Raw genomic sequence first — 25,654 nt, 5'->3', positions numbered from 1 at the left:
AACCGGGCTAATGAAAACAGAAAATCGATTTATATATCTGCTGAACACACAAAAAGATTGACTTCTGCAATTTCTGCATTTGCCCCAAGAGGCTATGTCAGCAGACTAGATGATGGGTTCTCAGTCTGCCAAACTGTAAGCTGGACAGGGGTTACTGTAAATTTACCTTAGTTCCACTTCAAAGAAGAATTAAGTGTAGGGATATGTGTGTCTCCTAAAGAAGACATTAATGCATAATTTTTCTGTTAATGGATCATTTTCTCTTTCCAAAGTAATTTGCAGTGGAAAAAAAGTCAACATGTAAAAGAGATACAGATGTTTCCAGATATCACCAGCTGGCATATAGTAGATCACTGGCATGGTGCTTTCTCACTTGCACTCTGTCACTGGATTCAAGGCTAGTATAATGGCTAAGTATAATGTCTACGCCTGTGTTTGCGTGTACGTCCATGGCGTCTTTAAAGCAGATCCAGTCAAGCAGACAGAACCAGGTCACGGGAGAATAGGGCGAGAGAGAGGGAGGTGCAGACAGCCTTAGGCATGAGAGAAAGGGGCATGTAATGAGAATGAAGGAGGAAGGGGCCAGGCATGGAAAGGGAAGAAGGATGGAAAAGAAAGAGAGGACAGGGAAAGAGGTCCAACAGAATCAGACCAATGATCAGGCTAAGTTAAGGAAAAGCAGAATGACGAGCTGAAGTAGAGGAAAATAATCGGGGACAAAGGCAGCTAACACAGGGATGGGTTTTCTGACTTAAATCATTGTGTTTTCTCAGCCTTATTAAGGATTTAGATTTTTTTAGAGTCAAAAAACTAGTTAATTTTGTGACATATTTAGTTTGTTAAGAAAAAGAACAGACAAAAAACTTTGAATCTTTATCAGGTTTTAAGGCTGAACTATTATAAATTTTTCATTTTAGTTTTTGCCGTGTTGTGACTACTGTACGTCGAGCTGAGTACATGTAGAGTTTATGTGATGGCCACACATGGTGATGGTGTGTTGTATGTTTTTACCCGCTCCAACGTGATTTCCTCATACTCATAGTCTGCTTCTGTTCCATTGACCTGTTTGAAAGATAAAAAAAGAGAGAGATGAAAATGAACAGTGAGAGTAAACTCTTTCTTTAATCCACATTCGCTTTTCCTTATTTTCTGTCACTGTTACAGTGCTGGATGTTTATATTAAACATGGCCAATGTTTCAAAACATAAAAACTCTGCAAGCCAAAAAATCAATCAATCAATCAATCAATCAATCAATCAATCAATCAATCAATCAATCAATCAATCAATCAAATAAGCTCAGGATTCAGACTGCTTCAGTTTTTTTCAGGTCAGGCATTCAAATGTTACTGAAAGATTAATGTTTGCAAAGAAAGAAAGTTGTGATACAAAATATGTCATGAAGTTATTGTACAAATCTGGGCTTTACACTCATCTTTGCAGTAGTTACCCTTTAGATGTTAAGAAGAACAGAGCATCTTTGGTGAGACCGCCTACACTTTTACATCACAAGTTAAATGTCACATAGACCACAACTTTTTAAATGTTTTTAAAAAAAAAAAAAAAAACCCTCAATCTTAATCATGTAAAAATGTTCTTGAGGTGAAAGTAAAATATGAGGTAAAATTTGTTCACATAAAAGAGAAACTACATTTTGTGTAGTTAGAAGTCACCAGAGATTAAACGTAAAACCCTGTCTTAGTGCAGCAGACACTGAAGCACACCAAAGTAAGCTGCTATCTCTGAACATTAATAGGAGCTTGACAACGTTTGTTTACTTCTAACTAAAAATGTGACTTGATTATCTGATCACTAACACACTGCCTATTGTAGGTACGACAGACTGCAACAAGTATGTGAACTGAAGAAATGAGAATTTAGGAATTTGATTATTTATGACTGATGCATGAATCCCGCAGATTAGATCCGTAATGCGATGATGCGTCTATGATGTCATATTTAAGAGCATCCCTGATGGCTTGCCCGTGGGCCAATCACATGGCTCAGCTTGGACCGTCTGTACTATAAATCACATTAACATCCACGTTTTAAGACTGAATGTAAAGAGCACAGAATTAAATCTGATCTCAATATATTTTGAGTCCGGCTCAGTTGAAACTAGGAGATACAGCTGCTGCGGGCGAGATGACACGCACACACACATAGTTGATAAACACGTAAACACAGTGGTCGAGCGGCATCCCAGTGGCCCATGTAATCCCCTTGGCTGTAATCTGTGCCTCTGTGCGCTCAGATTAGTTTAGATTGTGAATTTCTGTCGTTTCAAACAGAGGGCACGATCATCCATCAGCCACCATGTACGCTGTGACTACTAATATCTGACACTATTCACATAGTGGTGAGTGCTGCCTGATTATATGGAATTGAACTTACTATGAATATGATGAAAAACTTAGATTCCTTTGAAACCCTTTAAAATTATTGGATTATTTACTGTGAAGCACAACCATCATTGCAAGTGTCAATATCATAGCATCACAGCATGTGTATTATAACATAGCAATGCACCTGGTGCATTTTTGGCTCCAGAATACCCTGGTCTCTAAAGGTGTCAGAAAAGTTAGTCCTTACTGGAGAAAAGCATCCATAAATGATATCAGCGAAATAATAAGTGAAACCTGCAAGAGCACAAATCTTTCACTGCCTGTGTTTAATTTCAGTTTTAGTTCAGCAGGGACTAATTCCACAGTAATTACATAATAAACTTATCTAACAACCACAGATACTGATTTTCTGTATTCATGTAATTCTAAAGTGAGATTTCAACCTAAAACTCCGTGCACGTTAATTGTTTCTAAAATATTCAAATTACTGCACATGTGAAGCACATTTTTTGGCAAGAAAAAAACCCACTAAATTAATGGACTAAAGACAATGATTCAATGTAAAGTTTTTATATTCAACCTTACTATTTAAAAAATATAATTATAGTCTAGCCTTATATCTGAAGCCGTACTCACATATGGGGGGGTGTCGACGCTGTCGGTGTTGACCACCACTGGAGGGGGGTTGGCCTGAAAGAGAGAATGTCGGTGTTATTATTAATTACTTTTAATATCAAAGCACTCTTGCTGAGAACAAAGAGAAACACACAGAGAGCAGCAATAAGCACTTACTCGTCTCATGTTTTGGTACAGCATTTCGAGTACATCTGCTACAGATTACCACCCTGGAGCGACGGCATACACTGCATGACATACTGCACAGCCCTTATACTGGGCAGTACTACAGTACTACACGGCAAACCACGCTATAGGACAACTTACTAAAGCTCTGCCACTGTGCCATAAAGTGTCTCAACAAAAATTCAGAACTGGACCACAAAACACTCGATACATTTTAGACGTTTTTTCTAATAGTAAAATAGTACAACATTGTACACTGCTGCACAGTACTTTACACCACCATCCTATTGTAGGTCATCCATATTTAATCTCTTAAATTAAGTCAACTTCCCAGATCCATCTGCTTTGTATAAATCCACCGACCGCAATCTCCCCTTCACTCCCATGCACGCTCTGCACTCTACAACAAGTGTTTATTCCTTTCTTCTGCACCCAAAATCAGCCTCCTCTTTCTTCCCGGTCTCCTTCTAAAGAAGAGGCTTGGACCGATCTGTGCTAGGGTTGTGGCAGCTGCAGATGACTGACACTGGTTTCCATTTCCTATTTTCTAATCACATGCAAAGCAAAAGGCAGGAAACTCACTAATACCTACAGGATGTCGTTTTTGTCATTTTGCAAGAACATGAACACCTTTTTTTTCTTTCCATTTCCAACCTACTGACTCCTGTTCCCTCGTCTCCTCTCACTTTCTCTCCAGAGAGTATCTAGTGCCCTGACGTCCACCTTTAGCACTGGCTCTAGACTTCTCAAACAGCCCAGCGATCAGCGTGCCAGTCCATTTAAGAACTCCGCTTCTTGTTCTGTCGCCAAAAAAAGTTGCCAAACTAACAAGTTAAACTAGCATCAAACAAGCAAGAGAACCAAACAGGCCACCATAACCATGAACATGCAGCAGAGCAGCAACAGCATCTATGTCTCTACTAATCTCTACCTCTCATCCACCCTGTCGCCTCCCCCCCACCCCCCACCCCCTCCTCTCTCACTGCCACATGTGGAACTGTCAGTCAAGCTGGCTGGATGCTTGATCCCACAAGGGAACAGAAGGGGGTAGTGTGGGGTGTGGAGGATTATAGGTATGGTGGGAGGAGTGAAATCCGCCTGCTGGTCAACAATATTGAGAAATGTAGAGTGGAGAAAAAAAAGGATACAGGATTTTTTTTTAAAAGAAAAAAATTAAATAAATAACAGCGTGAGAAGAAATTTGGAGTAAGGTTCAGAGAGACATAGATACAAGGAGGCTGGGACACAGCAGGTTAAGTCCTGCATAATGAGGCACTGAGGCCATGCTGACAGGTACAGCTGTTGTCGTCAGGATGTATGAGGACCTGTATTTATGTCAGAGAAGAGGAAAATATCTGTATTAAATATTTTTGGACTGTTATTTGATTTAGGAGAACACTATTCAAATGTTAATGTATACCTAAAGCAAAAATAGGATCTCTCAAGTTTGCTGCTTTTCAAAGAGAGCTCAGACAGTTTTAAAAGCTTTAGAAAAACACACTGCAGATCACTGCAACAAGGACACCAACCCTCTTTATCCTTTGCCACTAGAAAGCTCACATCAATCACATCAACATAAGGAAATTTAAGAAAAAAACTTAATGACTTCTGATCCCAAACAAATGCACACATTGAGACTACAACCTGTAACAAAGTAACCAGGGACCGATATTATAGGGGTGGCCTGGCTGAAGCTGTTATTTATCTAGGGGTGGCATTGAGTGGAATCAAATGCACTTGGTTCATTAGTCATTGGCATGTGTGACCACCTGTCATTTGGTTTTAGCATTTTGTTGGTCTGGGGGGGTTAACTGAATGCCTCTTTACAACTCTGCAGGCTTCAATTAGACTTTTAAATGTTAAAGCTCACGAGAGCACAATTAGAAAAAGACTGAACAAATATGAATTGTTTAAAAGGGTTTCCAGGAGAACGCCTTGTGTCGATAAACATGGCAGCATAGCTTAGGTTTACAAAGCTGCATCAGGACAAACCACAAAGACTTCTGGAACAATGTCCTCTGGAAAGACAGAACCAAAGTGGAGATGTTTGGCCACAATACACAGCCAAACACAGCATATCAGCACAAACACCTCATAGCTACAGCTAAGCATGGTGGTGGAAAACTAATGATTTTGGCTTGTTTTGCAGCCACAGGACCTTGGCATCATGCAGTCACTGAGTTGACCATGAACTTCTCTATATACCAAAGTATTCTAGAGCGAAATGTGGAGCAATCTGTCCAACAGCTAAAGCTTGGCCAAAACTGGGTCATGCAACAGGACAATGATCCCAAACACAATCCCAAGCAGCAATTGTACAAGAAAATGGCTGAAAAAGGAAAGAGTGAAGGTGTTGCAATGGTCCAGCCAAAGTCCACACCTCAAACTGACTGAAATGCTGTAGCAGGAACTAAAGAGAGCTAGGCATAAATGAACGCCTGCAAACCTCAATGAACTGAAGCAACAATATAAAGAGTAGGCTAAAATTCCTGATTTAAAAACAATTACTTCAAGTTATCGCTTTTATGTAAGCCTCAACTGACAAAAATAATCTAGGAAAATCGATAAAGTTGTTTTTTATATGTAAAAGCTCATATGATGATTATAATAAGGATAAGGATAGCTGCATTGTCAAAATGTGTCAGTGTGTGGGTATAATGGTGGCAGAAAAATCAATCAGTAAAAAAATTCTGCTAGAAAAAATACACTCACTGAATGTAACTCCAGTTCTGAGTCTATGCACAGCCCCCCTGTGGGCTTTCCCATTGGTTGGGTGTGGTGGTCAGAGGGGTGGCCAGATTTTAGCCTGTGGACGACAGACTCTACACTCCTGACTTTCACCAGCCAAAACTTGTTTGTCACTGTAATTATCGTGTAGGCTTAACCTGTTAATACCAACAAAGATAACCAGTTAATTGTTTATTCTAATAGTCTTAGACAATGAAACACACTGACGGAGTCACCTCAGCTGACGCTACTGTATTAACACCTATTAACCACAGTATGGAATTTATTCCACTATGCATGCTAGTCCACCGCTTTGCCTAAACCTTATGTGACTCCCTCAGCAGAGGAAAAGCGTTGCACAGTGCAGACAAGCTCTGCGTATGTGTCTCTTTCTCTGTTTGTGCGCACCATTCACAAAGCGACAAATCCAGTCCGTCACTCAGCTGGTGATTCCATTGGCACGCCATGTCAGACTGCACCCTTATGTAACATCAATACATATTTGAATTTGTGTGTGTCTGAGTGTGTGAGGACAGAGTTGTGTTACATGAAAAGGCCAAAAGTACAAATGTGCAAATATAAACAAACAAGCACTCGGTGCACAAATACACATGCACACAAAACATCCATATCCAGACAGTGTTTTGTTATCCTGTGCAAGTGATTGTCAGTCGTTACATAAGGGGTGTTACACCAGCTGTGTTATCATGGCATTATGGTTGGTTGAGTCCAACACAGGACAGCTTAGAGAGAGATCCAGACTATCCCACGTTTGTCTTATCACACAGAGAGACATACAAGTGATTAGGTCCTGAAGGAGGTCTGCATTTGTGTGTGTGTGTGCGCGAGTGTGTAGACTTGGGGAAATGATTTTCCATTAGTGTAGCGGGCTTTAATCAGCTTCTAAACCATCAACGTAATTATTAATTAGCAGATGACTCATGATTGGAGAAACAGAAATCAAGAATCCTATAGCAATCTAACACACACACAATCACATATGGAAGAACGCGCAAAACACATACAAAGGCCAAAGTGTTGCGTTTCTCTAAAACCAACTCACACTGGCTGTACACAGAGGTGAACATGGACCCAAACATTCATACAATCATAACATCATCGCTCGTTCTGACTTCCTAACAAGCAATGAAAATCAGATAACTTAATCAGATGGAGCATGACTCCATCCACTCAGAACAACCACTCTAATCACACTAATCACACCATCGCTACCTTCTAACTCTGTGATCACCGTGTCCGCAATAACTATAGCAAGTAGAAGAGAGCTACACTGTTACATTCATTTCCTTTACTATTCTTCATCTCTGTAGAGTTTATATAATACGACACATTTCCTGTTACACATGGATGGCTATGCTCTTTTGATTGTATTACTGGGAATCGCTCTTGCACTGCGCCCATCATCGTTCAGTGCTGTCCCATTGACTGCAGGCTTTATTTTGAAACCTTTCATTTGCTCTAAATCTGTTTTCTCTGTATTTTTGAATTACTTCCAGTATCCCTCAGAGTAAAAGAGAGACAAGCTATGAATATATTACAATTCATTTGACAGCCCAGAGTGCAGTTTTGTGTGGAAAACATCAGCAAAGCACTCGAAGCTTCAAGATAATGGCAGCAATACTGTAGTGACCTTATGCTTCTAAATTGTCCATAACACTGTGGTCAGATATAAGTACAACACTTGGAGATTGCTTTTAGCAGCCAATGTATTTGTAGACCTCCCATCAGGAAAACAAGAATAATATTAAGGGCATTTGGAATATTGGGTAAGTATTGGGTAACAAGAACACACCCTCAGATCGGCCTATTTATTTCATTAAGAATAGTCAAGTTGTTGATGACAGGACTGAAGTAGCAAACGAATTAAATTCCTTTTTTGTAAATGTTGGACCTACTTTAGCAAATTTAATTAGAAAAAATGACGACCCAGAATATGAGGAAGTCTAGAAAGGAGAAAGTAGAGTGGTTACTTCTATATTCTTAGCTGATATTACCATAAAAGAACTAGTAGCAATTGTAGAAAACTTTAAAAATAAAAAATCTACTGACTGTGATGGTATAGACATGGTTATAATTAAAAAGACTTTAGACTGTATAAGTATTTCTCTTTGCTATATTTTTAATCTCTCGTTACAATCAGGAGTATTTCCTGATTGAATGAAAGTGGCAAAAGTGATACCCTTATATAAATCAGGAGATAAGCATAGTTTTAATAACGCCAGTGTCTCTTTTGTCACAGTTTTCAAAAGTGCTTGAAAAACTTTTTGCGTAAAGACTTGATAGTTTTATTGAAAAAAATCAACTAATAAATGAAAATCAATTTGGCTTTCGTAAAAATAGATCAACGGCATTAGCATTGTTGACTTTCATTGACGATATTTCATCTGCAACCCATAATAATAAATACACAGTCGGGGTATTCGTTGATTTTAAAAAAGCTTTTGACACGTTACAACGTTCTATTTTGATTTCTAAATTGTATACTTATGGTGTGAGAGGAGTGGCATTGAATTGGTTAAGGAGTTATTTAGAAAATAAGTCCCAATATGTACATTAACTCGGCAATACCTCTGAAAGATTGAAGATTGTATGTGGCGTTCCTCAAGGTTCTATTTTGGGACCTAAACTTTTTAATTTATATATTAATGATATCTGTGACGTATCAAAAAGGTTAAATTTTATTTTATTTGCAGATGACACAAATGTTTATTGCTCAGGAGTGAATTTGAAAGATTTGAAATTATGATTTCTGAGATGTTAAGATTAAAAAAATGGTTTGATGTAAATAAATTATTTTTGAATCTGACAAAAACGAAATTCATGATATTTGGCAATCGTCTCCATTAATGGAGAATTGATTGAAAGAGTTGCTGAATTTCGCTTTTTGGGTGTAAGAGTAGATGAAAATATGATGTGGAAATCACATATTGAGTATTAGAAAGAAGATGGTTAAAAACATTTACATTTTGGGAAATGTAAGAGATTTATTAGATGACAAAACAATGCGCATTTTATATTTTTCATTGTTTTTCTCATACTTTAGTTACTGTGTGGAAGTTTGGGGAATACATATGAGAATGCTATAAAACCTCTAAACTTATTGCAGAAGAAAGTGATACGAATGATTCATAACGTTAAATATAGAGAACATACAAATAAATTATTTATAAAATTGAAATTATTAAAATTAGGAGATTTAGTGAAATTACGGACACTATTAATTATGTTTAAGGCTAAAAATAAAATTTTGTCTTTTAAGTTACAAAGATTATTTTCAATGTGTTCGGGGGGAGAAGACAGCAGAAGCAAATTTTATTTTAAGCATCAGCTAGCTAGGACTACACAAAGATTAATGAGTCGATCGGTTAGGGGTATACGACTGTGGAACTCTCTTCATTATAATTTAAAGAACTGTATAAATTTATAGTGTTTTAAAAAGTGTTGCATGTCTAAAACGATAACTCAATATGAAGAACGTGAACGAAATTGGAGTTAATTAAAAAAGGATCCATTATTTTTTGCCTCCATTATTTTTTGCCTCATTTTATTTTATTTACTTATCTTTTATCCTTGTTACTATGTGGAGTGGTATATTCTGATTGTAAATTTGTTGTTTGGTTTGCGTTAGGACCGGAGATAAATGTTAGTTTGTTCCTTGCTTTTTGGTGCCCACTTGCAATATAAGTTGTATTGTAGATAGGGGGCAGGGTTTAATAAGAATATTTTCTTCTTCCTGCTCCTATTCACACATGGTTGCAGTGCTTTACCGATAGAAAGTGTGGTTGGTTTGTCTGAAAGAACTAACTGTGGAAACTGTTGTACCAAGTGTGAAATAAATAAATAAATGAAATGAGATAGCAATACTCTGAGTCTGAAGGAGGCTGTTGTCACAAATTACACTTCTTCCTTGCTCACTGTTCCATCTTTCTTTTAGGGACTAATGTAGCCAGTTTATATTGATTCTAGCAGTACTTTGAACATAGTAATCAATGCTATTATTTCCATACAATTGAAGCTCTTATCAGATGTTATGTCAGTAAAGGACACAGTGTCCTGTATAAAATCAGTGAATGTCTCGTTCTCTACTGCCATGTGTTTTTTTCCCTTTTTGTAACACACTCTCTATATCACCCCTATATAAGTGTGTAGCTTTTCATTTGAAGATCTTTCTACAAACAAACACTAAGAAAGCAATTTGCCCAAAATGCAGTGGCCAATAAAATAGCTGGAAAATAGTGACATAGAAATATATGTTAAGTAGAAGTATATGCTCTCTGAAACTGAACTACAGACCAATGTGATACACTCAAAGAAATAATACAGATTTCTTTGTAGTTAGCATGAGGTTATCTTTCAAATGATACAATGGACTAAAGGTGGCCCTTTCCTTACAATACCAATAAATCCACCTAGCAGAATGGTCTACAGTACATGCAGGACACCCTCCCCCATCCCAAACCTAGTTCTAGATACCAAGGCTATAGTTACTTCTACACCTATTGAAATTTTGAGGATGAAATAGTAAATGATTAATTTTCTTTTATAATCAATCATTAGCTTGACTGCTTATCAAAAAAAGCGGGAAGTATTTGTTCATGACTTTATTTAGCACTAATAACAGGCAAAATCCACCACAAGTGCATCTGCACAATGCATAACTGAAAATTGTTTCTGGTATCAGCATCTCACTCAGTAGAGATAGATGGGAAATAACGCTGTTCCCGCCTTTGCTGTCCACGTCTGACATACTTCCACCTATAACCTACCTGTACATGGGCTTGTATTCGTGGGAAGTGGTGTATGAGTGGCACATGTGGGGGTGTCTCCATTGAGTGTGCAGTCCAGATATACGTGTCATTGGGCCACAGCCTGCCTCCTGTTTTGCCTTTGCTCTTTATGGGACTCTTTTTCACGCTGTCTCTAAGATTGGGAAACTTCCCTCTACAGCCCCTGTTGGCGAGGTTGGTAGGAAGTGTGCTCCACCCATTACCCCCCAGCCCGGAATACAAGGGGAGCTGTGGAGAGTGAAAAGGATGGATAGAAAGCGACTGGGAGGCATGAGGAAGAGGAGAAGGGCAGTTGTGGTGGTGGTGCTGGTACTGCTGGAACAGTGAGTGGTGACTGGGGGAGCGGAGCTGCTGCTGCTGGTGGTGGTAGATTTGATGAGTCGAATGTGAAGAGAGCATGTGACTGGGCGAGGCTGATGGGTGATACTGGTTGTGAGAATGATGCTGCAGCTGATGATGACTTGCTGACAGGTGAAGCAAGTGGTCGTTGGGGGAGTGATAGTGGCCTGGCGATAGGTGAAGCTGATGGTGGCTTGGCGAAGGAAATAGACTGTTTGGGGACTGTGGGGCCAGATGGCAAGTTGGTGATGGCGGGCATAGCTGATGACTGGAAGATGGTGGCGCTATGTGGTAGTAGCTGGGAGAGGGAGACGGAGTGAGCTGTTTTGGCGGATGCCGTTGCTTTGGCTTTGGTGAATGCGGGTGGCGCTTTGGTGAGTGTCGAGGCGAAGATTGCAGTTGGTTACTCGGCGTCTGTACTTGCAATAAATTCTGGTTATGCTTCGAGTGAGAGTGGCTCTTGCTCGACTTGGCCTTCCCTTTGCCAGATTTGCCCTTTGTGGTGCCACCGCTGGGCTTTTTAGGGCTACAACAAAACTCATGGCTGTGGAAATAAGTGTTCATACTGACAAAGATTCATAAAAACACAAAGAAATCCTCTCTGTCGTCTTTACGTTTTGTTTTTTTATTTATCGCTTACCACACTCTCTCCTTTACTGAGATGCTCCTCACCATCACTTCTGTCTGAATAATGTAGGTCATGCCTCTCAAGAACAACCAATCCCTCTCCGCATCCAGTACAAAGTAGGTATTTCAGCCCTTTTTTCTCATATGTCAATAAGTAAATCTCACCGGAATAAAAAAAAAATAAAGTAATCCCTCCTCTTTAGGCAACTTTACTCATGTTTCCTTTCCCTTACGGATTTGAGTGTGAATTAGTCGTCAAAAGCAAAGCATCCTCCTTTATTAGCATTTTTAACACTCTCACCATCTCTCAGTGGTATGGTAGCAGTAGGATAATAAAAGCTGGGTCCCAAAAAGAAACAGGAAAGCCACTTGGACAAGTTGACCACTCCTTCCAGTCCTGCTTTGTTTCTGTAGACAGTGCTCCAATGGAAGATTTCTCACTCCTGTGGTTAGTCTACTCCAGTCTTCAGTCAGAGTAATTCACATTATCCACCGACAGCACACTCCAGTTTTGTATCAAAAGTGTTGGCCCCTCAGCATTCATCACATTTATATATTCCAAAAAGTCCTATATTGCATTTCCCTTTTCTCTTAAGATTTATATTCATTCTTTAAATCCAGCAGAAATTTAAAAAAAGGTCTGAAAGAGTTCTCATCATCTTCCTTCTCTCATCTTGTCTTGTTTTCATGGTATGATAGATTGAATTAGCCACATCCCTCAGCTGCTCTCATCTTTCTATGGTGCCTCTTTCCCTCAGCATCCACCTCTCTCTCTCTCTCTTTCTCTCTCTTTCCCCAACTCACTCTCTTGCTCTTTCTCTCCCTTTCCCGGACTGGCCAATTAGGGGGCTTCCCCGGACTCCTGCACATGACAGCAGCCAGGCATAACTAATCGATAGGCAACCGAGGACAGCAATACAGCGCTCAGAGTCACAGTGTGTGTGTGTACAAAGAAGGGAGTGCTGTGATTGGTGGATTGCGGTCGCTTCCATCAACCTTTGTCTTGCTCTTTTAAAGCATCTCAAGACAGGCCGGGTCAGCTGGAATGCAGTGTTTGCAAGTGCGTTTTGTGTGTATGCCTTGGCCTACTTCACTGTCTCTTTGTGAATCATGATGTGGTTGCTTATTATATGTTTCAGGCTTTAATTTATCTATGGCAGAAGGTACGCCTTTGATCTTTTACAGTTGTGGTCAGGTATGGAAACTTAATACATAACCATCTAAATTGTGTTTTTTTATTTATTTCTTGCATACAGTGCCACGAAAAAGTATTTGTCCCACTGCAGAAAATCCTCAAGGAAAGTGTCCAGCTATCAGTTCACGCGCTGAAGTTCAAACTCAGTTATTCAGCAGGACAGTGACTGGAAACACCAAGTCCACCCCTGAAAAGCTAAAAAAACAAAACACAATGAAGGTTTTGGAGTGGCCAAATCAAAGTCCTGACTTAAAGCCAACTAAGATTCTTTGGCATGACCACATCGTTCATGCTCCAAAACCCTCCAATGTGACTGGATTAAAATAATTCAGCAAAGAAGAGTAATTGCTTTTTACACAGGACCACGTAGGTTTTTCTTCCCTTAATAAACGATCAATGAACAACAACAACAACAACAAAAAATCAAACATTTTGTATTTACAGAAGTTCCTTTGTCTAATATTAAGATTTGTTTGATGATCTGAGACATAAAAGTGTGACAAATAAAGAAAAGAAATCAGGAAGGGGGCAAATACTTTGTCACTGCACTACACTTGCAGCGCTGAAGAGGTGTTGCAGTATAAGTAATAACGAGTAATATGGGATGTGGCATTGCACCTTTATGCAAAAAAAGATATTTGGCATTGTGGGCCTACTGAGCTTTTCCTTTGTTGTTCATTGTTTTGCGACGTTTCAGACAGGTTTTTTTCTTTTTTCTATTCTTGGCTCCATATGATGTCAGCTAGGGGGTCATTTCAGGGACACAGCTCTGGCTGGAAACACAGAAGCACTATCCATCTGCTGTTCAAACTTTCTCATTATGAGGAAAGTTGGAAAAAAATCGGCTTGTTTCTAACAGTGGATGAACTGTGAAAGAGCACCAAGGACCAGTATAATCTTAGTAAAGTATAAATTTGACACTTCTTATGTTTTCTTCCTGTTCAGATGGAACTAATTATATACCTATGCAACCTTATACCCCAGAAAACATTCAGATATTCAAGGTTATTGAAGAACTTGCAGTTTACATGTTTAGAAAAATGTATGTGTCTCTTTAACAAACTTAGATGGACTTGGTTAGATAACCAGCAGGAATTCATACTATTAACTGATTTGGGTTAAAGTCAACACCTGGCAACACTTAAAAATAAATCAATAAATTCACCTTCTTTTTTTTTTTACATTTAAGTAGATGCATAGATACGACTATAAAAACCCTACTGATATCAGTTGAGCCTGTGCACAGTGACTGAGAAAAGGCTTATTTTTTTTCCCAGATCAGTTTAAATATAGCTTCTGGCAGCCTACAGTTGGTATTTAGGAAAGAACAGGATCTGCCATTGGAGCAAGAGAAATGCACACACACATACACCCATCTGGTTGTAGCTATGAGCCTGATGTCTTTATAATGTCAGTTAACATATAGCACAACTGGCCCCAAACCAAGCTGATAAGCAAAAGAGAAGCAAATAGAGATAAGGCACATTAAAAAGCAGCACCCATGTGGAGAGCACAAAGAGATGGAGAGAGGGCGAGGGTGGCAGAGAGAAAGCCTGTTGTAGCGGCCCAGTGCGTTACGAGTGTGTGTGTGTGTGTGTGAGAGAGAGAGTGTGTGTGTTCCCTGTGTAAAGTACTGCTAGCGCTGCAGGCTAAGCGCTCAGTCAGAAGAGGATGAGCAAGAAGAATAGGCTGTTAGCATCACAGCGCTAAATGAAGCCAGCACTAATATAGTGCTAGAGGGCGGGGTAGGGAGGGGTGGAGGCTGCTGCTGAAACATGAAAATACAGGGATGGGGTGGAGAGGGCAGACAAGGAGAAGAAACAAGGATGTGAGAATAAGATATTTCACATCTTAGAGCCTAATCCACAATGCTGCAGTGTGGATTAGGCTCATATGAGAGAAGTATAATCTGTCAGTCAGGTTCTAGTCCCTGCTGTGATTACTCCATTAGTACTAAAGGTGGGACAAACTTGACACTGCACCCCCAAATCTTTTTATTAGAAATCATCTGACTCAGCCTGCCTACACTGTGTCAAGCTCTACTTAGCTTTCTACCCCCACTCTAATTTGACACCACTATGTAATGTTTTAATTTAATTTTTTTAACAGAAAAACATTAGGAAAATAATAAATCAGCCAACGTTACACCATCAGTTCTGCACACTGGTTTAATTGAGTAGTTATTTTCTCTTCTGGGTCAGAACAACCCGACTATCCAGGAGAAAAAAAACAACCTTATTTGCTGAGTATAAAACCTTTTGTGCTCCATGCAATTACTGTAATAGATATTAATTATTCTTTTACACATGCACACACGCACACACAGTCACACACATGAAAAATGTTCAAAGCACTGAATTCACACAATCCTTTCTTTCCTGTAAAAAGTGAAGATGTGGGCCATGTCTTTTTTGCTCCTTCATGCTTCACTCAAGCAAAATGTTTTACTATTTATCTCTAAAAGCCAAAAACTGACCACACCAAGAGCCGTCAGCGAGGATCAAGTGTTTGACAGCAAAAACAGACATGTGACAGGAGACAGCATCTTGGCTGGAGGCTGAGAGGATTTGCAGAACAGACTTCCGAAAACAATTAACTACAATCAATAAACTCCACTCTCTCCAGATTGGAGACTAGGTTGTAATCCTGGCTGTCCCCAGCAGGAGGCCTCAGACTCCACAGACAGATGGAGAACTGAGAGGAGGCTAGAATGCACGCACACAGATACGATGAAGGTGACGTCATGAGTACTGACTTACATTTATGTAGTGTCCCACTCAGATACTGAGGCCCCACACCTCAAAAAATTCAAATCATTTACTGACTCTTAGGTGAGCAAAATAATTGTCATAATAATGAACACACAGGTATAGAGCTTTGAATGCTGTCCAGTTTTCCAATCCCACAAAATGTTACATTTTGTAGTTTCTTGATGGTATAATGGTATAATTCAGAGTATTTTGAATCTTCAGTTGTCGAGTGCTTGGCTTCATCTTGGAATCACTTCATCTTAATTGAAACTGATGGTACATATTACGGTAAATATTACGGTAAAGGCTGTAAAATACATTTTCGGTGTAATTATACGGCCTGAAGAGTTCAAGAAGTGCTCAGTCCAATTAGCACTGGCACCAGGTCTAACAGCATTTAAAAGGCATTTCCTGTTAACAAATGCGCGTACTATTTGTCATGTCACTGACTTTTCTAAACAGACACAAATCGACTGAATAATGGCAGCAGATGCTCTGACACGATCCACAAGTAAAGCTTGTAAAAAAGACCAACAGGAGCTGTGGTCTCCATGGATCCAGTGGGTGATCAGACATGTGAGGCTGCAGCCTGAGATCTTCATTATCATATATCACACACCAGCAGCAGAAATCAGTATTAATTTACAGAGTCTGTTATGACTAGAGCAGAGATGTGCTCTGGGCTGGAGCTGGAAGGCTTTGACAAGCTTTTGCTGTTAAAGATTTAAATGTTGTCTGTCTGTAAAATAATAAGATTTAATATTGTCCTTAACTAACTGAGACAAAGAGGAGATCAAGCTTGGCAGACACTTCATTCAGTTTTTTTCACCAGCCAGAAATTTAATAGAGCACAAATATTCTATAGCAAATGGTTACCTGAGCTCTAACAGCTTATTTAGCTGAAATTCAGGAAATTGACAGCAAGAAAATTCTATTTATTTAAATAAAAATCTAACATAACTTGAAATGGATGTCCCTGTTTACCACCCATATATGTATCTGTTGACCGATATCACAACGTTAACAAATAAGATATGCTGCGACACATCAGTGTTGTTCATGTTCAAAAATTGCACGATCAGTGTTTCCCACAGAATCAGTAGTGCACAGACATACAAGCATTGACATACATCTTATTTTCATAAAGAAACTACTTGTGGCAATACATTACTATTATCAGCTTCCTCATTCTGTGGATGAACTACATCTACACTCTTTCAGACTGTACCTGGGCTTCAGGCGCAGGTAAAACAAGGAGCTGGTGAAAAGACTTTGAAATATGTCCCTTATTTCTCATATGGATCAAATTGCTTCCTGTCATGTAAATAAATAACCACAACAAAAACCCACAGATTCAGAGTCTGTGGATCCCTATTTGAAACAGCATTCATCCTGAATCGACAGCGTCTTAGCGTATCGATAAGAACATGGCTTAGAAACACACTGTAAACACGTTGTACCCACAGAAGTGTGGCCTTTATCATAACATAATGGGATTATTACAGTTCTGAAGATTTAACTTCAGCTAATGTGAAGCACTGATCGACAAGAAAGAAATGATTTCTGGAGGATTTGTTTACTGCAATAGTGACTTATTTTCAATCTCATGCCACTATTCCTTATCATAAATACTACAAGTGGGATAACATGCTGTAATAGGAAAGTTAGTGGGGTCAACAGGAGCAGGGCCGAGTCTTCTGTACTGTCGTAAACACCTCCTCCTCCTCTGATTGTTGACCTCAGGAAGCGATCCTACTTGTGGGGATGTTGTGTACGATCGTTTCCTGAATTAAGCGCGCAAGGTTCAACAATTACTGAGAGGTTCGTTCGCCGTGGTGTTCACCGCGCTCTCTTTCCCCATCTATCTGTGTCACTCATACATGCTGGTGAAACCATAGCTTCTGTTAACTAGACTGCATGTGCATCCCTCCAACTGTGAGCCAGAGCTCAGAGTGAAGTAATACATGCTGTAATGGTATTGTCTGTTAAGAAAGTGGTCTCGGTGTCAATTACAGTCACTGTAACTGACACTTTCTTTCTTTGTCTATCAGTGTGCCCACTGTGACTGCCAGGATGGTGATCTCTTCCTCCATGACTTAATTACAAACTCTGTTTTCAGTCTCTAGGCACTCTGCCTAATCCTGGCAGAGATGAAGGAGCTGGAGTCCTTACAGCAGTGCAACAAAAAAAGTGACTTAAAACTGTGGGTGTTAAAAAACTTCTACTCATTAGTTCCTTTTGAATACATTTATTACTCTAGCACAACCACACACTCATATTAAAGCACTGCCAAAGATCCAAAGACAGGAGGATAAGCAGCAACTACTTACCAGTTTATCTGCTGACCATTTTACACTAAACTTATTGTAAAAATGCAAAAATGTCAAATAAAAATTACAAAGAAAATATTACGTTTCTAAATTGATGTAGGAAAAATGCTTGTTTTTATCTAAGCAACTGTCATAACAAAAGCTTCTTTAGTACCAGTAGTTTTTATGGTATTTTCAACAACCTGGCCATATTTTATTCTGGACAATAACAACATGTGGAATGATGAAAGTGCAGCACTATACTGCACGCATCAAAAGAAAAACGAAGGGAAAAAAGCCCCCACCAACAGCAAAACACAGCAAGGAAAAACAGTGTCACAGATCATTTCTAAAGGAAACAATGACATCCCTAAAGATGCAGGCAGCTGAAATAGAGACCGGATCTGTACATTCTTGGTGAGTGAGTCTAATAAGTTAAATTCATTTTAACAAAATGCTCTTGAAAAGCTGATATCTTTAAGTCTTACTGTCCCATCTATTCATTTACTTCCACTTGTCCAATGCAGGATTGTAGGAGGGGCGGGGACTATAGGGCAAGAGGCAGGGTACATCCTGGACAGTCCACCAATCTGTTGCAGGGCTGATACACAGAGACAGACAGCCATTCACACCTTTGGGAAATTTCGATTCACCAGTTAATCTAACCCCGCTAATTGCATGTCTGTGGACTGTGGGAGGAAGTTGGAGTACCAGGTGAGAACCCACACAGACACACAGAGAATACACAAACTCCACACAGAAAGGCCCCCAAATCCACCATGCACCGAGCAGATGGTGCTTTGAATCCAAGACCTACTTGGTGTAAAGCAACAGTACGAACCACTGCAGCATCATGATGCTGAAATCTTACCTTTACTGAAATTTTATGGTATTGCTGCTCATAGGATATGTGGAAATTTTGACAGTGTTAGTACTGACATTAAAATGTCTCATGCTGTTACTTTCTTAAAGAAGAAACATCAGAAGACACCCACTTGTACCTATCATGCAGAACATTAAAAAACTAACTGGAACTAGTGCATATTTGGCTTCCAAGTGACAGAAACCCTGGCCTGGTTGTTAACACGGACAAGTTATTTCATTTACAATCTGGGAACCAGATTTTGAACGTTTCTGGAAGCCAGCTGACATCACTAGTTCCTCTGCTGTCACTCTGCATATTATCTTTCTCAAAATGCAATCCCTGTCTTGCTCTTATTATGGACTGTTTACCTGCATGCAACCACAGCCAGCTCTAATACAAGCAAACAAATACAAGAAAGCTTCTGGTACCAAAATCGAATCCCTTCCCTGCTGACTCTGCATATTCATATCTGTTTTAGGACTTTTTCCAGAGGCAATTTGCTGAAGTGATATAAAAGATTTGATCATACCTACTTGAAGAAAGGGACAAACTGTGAGAGAAGCCACTACTGGTGGTGCTGCTGCTCATTTCTGTCACAGGATTAAACTTTAATTTTAATCAAGACGCACACTCATTGTCCTACAAGGAGGCACAATTACAAGTCAAGAGGGATGGCATCATTAACGTGGGACAAAGCTTGCTGTTTGCTGGCTCATATTCTCTGTGCAACAAAAGCTTTTCCAATTATAATCTGTGCCTTATGGTGTACAGTAATGAGCCTGTCACTTACTGTAGCACATCCATGTGTGACTGCATAACAAAGGTGCCAATATTATTCTGCCTGGTAGTAATAATAATACACAAGCAGACATTGTTGCTCTAAAATGAAAAGCCGATGCTCTAATGAAGCAGTGACACTCAAGGCTTCTGATTTACATCACAATCAGCACTTATATCCAGTCATGAATTTCTCAAGTAGCGGTGAATAGGTCAAGCCGCCTGTAGTGTCAAACCATCCCATAGTAATCACACAAGATGGATGGAGACATCGTTATGTTGTGTTCAGTCTCATTAGTTAGTGGACATATTAAGTGATTGCTTGTGGTCAGCTAATCTGTGCTGATTATATCAGCATAACCAGAGAACAGGCTGGAGGTAGGAGACTGATGGAGAGGGAGCGTGTGGAGATGTCTGTGTGTGTGTGTTCAGTGTGTGTGGGAGAGAGCTGATATGCAAGCTTCATCCCACTCACAGAAGGTGACGCAACACCTCACACACTCTCAAGCAGCGCAAATCCATTGCACTACTCATGGCCACAACACAATGTGTGTGTGTGTGTGTGCGTGTGTGTGAGATCACATATAAAGATAGCAAGTTTATATACAAATGTTCATCTACTTTTTCCTTTTTAACTTTAACACTCTCTCGTGCACACAAAAACACACAAAAACCCAAATTTCTCCCTTTGGTGATCAGCGCAGCAGTATCACCATGACAACAGTTGATGCCACCTGCAGCGTTGGCTAGCATCAGAGGCGGTGCTCATTAGTTACGACACACAATGACGGTCCGGACGGTATACATTTGCATTATAATCCCACCCACTCATGACATCACCACCGCGCTATCATTTATAATAAAAGAGGGAAGATACAGCGAGGCTACTTTGTTGAGATCATTCCTTCTGTTCTGCAGAATCACACAACATTTACGATTTCATGTAGCAGCTGATCAGAATGAAAGAAAGCAGGCAGGGCACGTCAGTCATGATGCCCCGAGGGTTTCCGAGCAAGTCTGAACACGTTAATGTTTCCAAGTCATTGCTTTTAACCTTCAAGTTGCCCCAGTGTGTGTTTCCATATGATGTGAGCAGAGCACTATCACAGCAGAAGAAGAATAAAGAACCACTTCTGTCTCGCGGCACCTGTTTGTGATTTCTCATTTATTCAGCATTAAAGCGCTTTTTCATTTCCATGAGGCCATGATGTATAGATTCTGAGTGTGGGAGGTGAAAATTCACAGCTATGGTGTGAAGACTCCAAAAAAAAACAACTTACTTTATTTAATTACATAGTGCCCACTCAAATATTAGACTTGGAGTTTAATCGCACACAAGCATACTGGGGTCCTAGGTTTCCCATCAGACCAATGTACAAGGTGAAATAGTAGGAACGACAAATCCACAATCAGCTGTGAAAGAAAAGCCTACACATGCACATTGGTATCCCATGAGGTGCTGGGAGAGTGGAAAGTCTTCTCAGGAAGAGGAGGATAATGAGCCACTCTCTGCTGAAGCAGTGTGTGTGTGTGTGTGTGTGTGTGTGTGTGTGTGTGTGTGTGTGTGTGTGTGTGTGTGTGTGTGTGTGTGTGTGCTGGGGAGAGTAGGTTGAACTGTACTGTGCAAAAAGGCAGTATAGCTAAAGCATTTGTGACGTAGCTCCCACACATTTTCCATTTTAATATTACCGACATATATAGAGGATATTTTTAGACCTCATTCTTAGAATAAAACAACCACTGTAAATTTGTTACTCTGTCTTTTACACCTTTTGCTTGTGATAATACTGGAATCTGCTGTGATTAAATACATTTTAACACTTTTCTATTGAGTGGGAACATCTGACAGACAGCAGACAATGTGAAACCAAACAGAAAACCGATGTACTGCCTCTCCTGCTGATACTTTACATTCAGACTATTCCAACTAACAGTCCTAACATGATCGACAAGCTGACCTCTGTCGCTTGATTCGCTGTATGCTCAGATGGACATTTTATGATGGATAGTTTATGATTTTAGGATCGGATATCTAATCAGTCACTAATTGTCTCCGTCTGTGTCTTACTCTCTCTCCCACTCTGTCTCCCTACTCTGCCCAACCCTCTCCACACCCATTTCCTTTGACCACTAAACACATCTTTAAGGCTTTTAGAGCTCTTTCTGGAGAGCCAGTATGACCTTCATACCTCTTGTTTACTATTCATCAATTATAGAAAGAAATGGGTGGGGCAGTGAAAGAGAGGACTGCTGTTTGTGTGCACAAAAAAATTTTTTTTAAGCGTGTAGGGTTAACCTTTTGTGTGTGCTATAAAGAGACTCAAACTATATTTGCCTGCTGGTAGCAAATAACACTATCAAAGTACAGCCAAAAGTCAACATCCAGGCTACCTATACAGATGGATTGACTGGAGCGCTGATAGCGTTTAGAATCAATAACATTACTGTCATCGAGGAAGAGGCTTAGCAACAGACACCACTGAGATAAAGTCCAGTCTAAAATCCATATGATTCCAAAACTATATCATACTGTTATGCTTTATATGGTTTTTTCAAAAAGTGTTGAACATTTTAAACAATTTGATTAAAGATTAATGAACATTTGTGTATTGTTAGCTCAACAATCTAAACCATCAAAACCTTAACTGGCTCTGGCCATTAGCACTTGCAAGTTAATGTGGGGTTTATAGTCCCAAAGAGAGAAAGACTAAGAACCAGTTCACAAGCTACAGGGAGTCCTGCAATGCATAGCACTATAGAGATGACAGTATGCGTGGGCTGAATGCTGGTTAACATTTAGGTATAATGTGAGAGTGAGAGTGAATGAATAGTGGCATTGTAAAGCGCTTTGGGTGCCTTGAAAAGCGCTATATAAATCCAATCCATTATTATTATTATTATTATTATTATAATCAGGAAAGGAAGTGACAGATGATTTTACGACGAAAAGGAAGAAGTGCAAGTGAAATCATCAAAGATTAGAAAAAGCACAGATAAAAAGCACAGACAGTGGCTGAAGTGCTTCCACTCCACTACAAAGATACTGTTTATGATCACTTCTGCCTCAACTCTCTTTTGCTGTAAAGAGCAAAAGAGCAAGAAATTAGGAGCATCACAATACTGGTTGGGCTATATATTTTAATGCTGCCCCCTGGAGACAGTAGAAAGTTATTACATATAGACATGGGTCTGCAAAGCTCTGTGTATCATAATGGAAGCTTGATATAACCAACACACACACAGTGTCAAATGTATCACACCACATTTATATCCATACACTCTCTCTGTAGGACCGAGAGTTGTGTTAGTGAGGGCGTGTTTAGCATAATGCCCTATCAGTCATGCAGTAAGTGTCTGAGACTTGGAAATGGTAACACCCTGGGAGAACACAGGCCAATATGATTATTGCAAGGAGGTGGGTTACTTTTTTCTTTTTTCATAGACTGAGCTGTAAATCTGTAGACAACTGTAAAACTGCTGCAGGGTGGAACACAGAGTGGCTCGCCTTCCATTCAGTGTCAGATCAATAATGTTTTTATTCAGTACAGACACCATTTACTATTCTGTAACCCAGAAAGAAATCAGCTGTGAAAAATAAGAAGCTACGGGAAAATGCTTCATTTGGATTTCTCTCATTAAAGCAGAAAAAGGGGTTTATTCTTTAAATCTTGATGTTGAAATTCTTATTCTGACACATATGCTACAGTACCACAAAACATCAAATACTAAAATAAGTGTTTGAGACTGTTACACATGCTACCACACTTTACAAATCTGTCTGGAATCTTGTAATTAAGGTAGGAATCCATGCATTCATGCATTTATTTATGCATGTTTTATTTTATGTCACTGATGCTTTTTATGTGCTGATTATACCATATCAGTAGAAGGACTCACTAATGGCCAATCACATCATCACATCTGCAGCACTTTCCTAATGTTCTGATGTTTCAAGCTATTTTACCCCTCAGAAAACTAGTCTAATATCTGCAAGAGATGCTGAGTGGAAGGCACAGCTTCCTCCATTTAAAAATCTGATATCAATAACAAGCAACATCCAAAACATTCATGCAAAGTAGAGAATGGCCTAAATGTCTCTTTATATTTTTGCATAATGTAATGATAAAAATAGATTGCATAACACTGTGGAAACAAAGGGTTTCAAAAGGTGGTGCTTAAAAAAGACGAGAACAATCTAAATAGAAAATTACCAAAGTCAGCTGCTGCAAATTATTTCAACATCTGGAAGATCCTAATGTACATCATGCATGTTCACATTTGTTCCATTTTTCCACACTACATGAGCATTATTGACTCAGCATGTGGAAACTCAATAAAGTGGTGAAGCACTAGACAGCTAACTGGACATAAAGCAGGGTTTACAGCTGGGTTAATGGCAGTCTCATCATACTATAGTTAGGTACAAATTTGAAGGTACAGTCCAGTCCGGCACACTCTGCACAATAACTGCGTTCACACTGTTTGGTACAAAAATGTGTAAAACAATTGTAAAATTTGATTAAATTAATGATGTTGCTCTATCCAGGATGCAATCTGCCTTTCGCTCCTCATGTCAACTCAGATAGGCTTCAGCCTGCCCCTCCCCCCATGACCCTGAATTGGATAAGTGGAAGAGGATGGATGGATGGACAGAGGATATATATGCTCCAGAAGACAGCTATAAGAATTATAGATTAATCCGGTCATTACGAACCAACTGATGCATTATTTATATGTTGTTATTTAGTTTATCTTAACACTGCACTGATAACATAAAAAACACAAAATATTCTACTTACTTAAGTATTCAGAGGTCGTTTAAAACCAGAAAGATCAAGTATGAACCCAGGGGAATTATACAAGTAAATATACAAACAAGAGCAGTTTGAGACTACATATCTCTGCAAAGACTGAAAGTTCTCTCCTCAGTTTATGTGACCTCAGAATCAGATAGGACAGCTAATCAGGATCGGTTTATGATATTTTCTTGAGAAAATCTGGACAGAGTCTCACAAGTATTCTTATTTACATCTGATATGAATTTGTGAAGATATGTCAAGAAATGTCCCTGAAGTCTCTGTCCCAAGAAATCTGACAACTGTAAAGAATCCTTAAAAAATGTTAATTGTCCCCTAAAGCTGATGATGCTCAACTTGTCTACTTTTGCTTACATTCAATGCACCAGCTCAACACCAGCCCCTAAATAAAGTGCTATAAAGGCAGTTTAAAAAACATCATCTATCTTTCACTTGTATATAATTCACAAACACGGATAGACTTCCTATGGCTCGTTTTATAATAACGTCCTAAATGAACCGTTACACATGGGGTGACAGTGATGCCTCTCATCAGGTCAGTCACACACCTTCAGTGCTAAGATTTTCATTTCACTGTAGACTTGCAGTGAGGAGACTGCTCAGCTAAATGATGGCTTTGCCATGGCAACACACCGGCTCTCTGGGTCTCGTACACTATGCCAGGGCTCATTTCCATGACAACATTATCAAAATCTCTACCATAAACAGAGTGCTGCTTCAGCTTCAGTTTAAAGCTGCCCCTCACTGCCTCCCTGTTTTTTGGCTAAGAAACTGAAACTGGAGAATGTTAGCTAAATAATGGCACACACACACACACACACACACACACACACACTCAACAAAAACTCAGGTAAGGTTTCATGCTTCCCACCATCCCTAAAGCACAACACACACAAACACACACACAAGCGGGCATACACACACAGGTTGAGGTGTGTGTGTTACCTGGCTTGCAGTGATACAGTCAGTGAAGGCATTCCTCCTGGAGAAGAACATAAGGAGCTGCTGCCAGCGTGAGGAGGACGTGGAGGGGGAGGAGGAGGCGGGAGAGGAGGTGGAGGGGGAGGAGGTGTGGGGAGGTGCCAGCTCCTCCGAGGAGCCCCGCTTGGGCCCCAGCTTCTGTTTGATACCTAGGCCCGCCCCTTGACCCCCGGATGCCCCGCCTACCCTCGAACTGCGAGGGTACAGGGTGTTGTTTCCAAAAATATAGTTCATCGTCTCTGCTGTCTGATCTTCCCTTTGACAGACAAGATTGAGTTCAGGTGGTAACGCTTCTCTGCTGCTTCATCTCCAGT

At 39.8% G+C, this 25,654-nt stretch overlaps 1 protein-coding gene across 5 annotated transcripts in view; it reads right to left on the bottom strand.

Moving 5' to 3' along the window:
- Positions 1–25,654, bottom strand: part of LOC146688936 (discs large homolog 1-like protein) — a 113,239-nt gene that overhangs the window by 44,982 nt on the left and 42,603 nt on the right. For all 5 annotated transcript variants that reach the window (XM_085437548.1, XM_085437545.1, XM_085437549.1 and 2 more), the window contains 2 exons: positions 2,981–3,034; positions 1,012–1,062 (listed from right to left, as the gene is read on the bottom strand). In XM_085437548.1, coding sequence (XP_085293674.1) covers positions 1,012–1,062; positions 2,981–3,034 — 105 coding nt within the window. The remainder of the gene's footprint in view (positions 1–1,011; positions 1,063–2,980; positions 3,035–25,654) is intronic.

Source organism: Copadichromis virginalis, linkage group LG17 (assembly GCF_057382275.1).
Source record: "Copadichromis virginalis isolate Kocher_CV1m ecotype Utaka linkage group LG17, C_Virginalis_male_GT1.1, whole genome shotgun sequence".
Taxonomy (NCBI): Eukaryota; Metazoa; Chordata; class Actinopteri; order Cichliformes; family Cichlidae; genus Copadichromis; species Copadichromis virginalis.
This window is presented reverse-complemented; position numbering and strand designations above follow the sequence as displayed.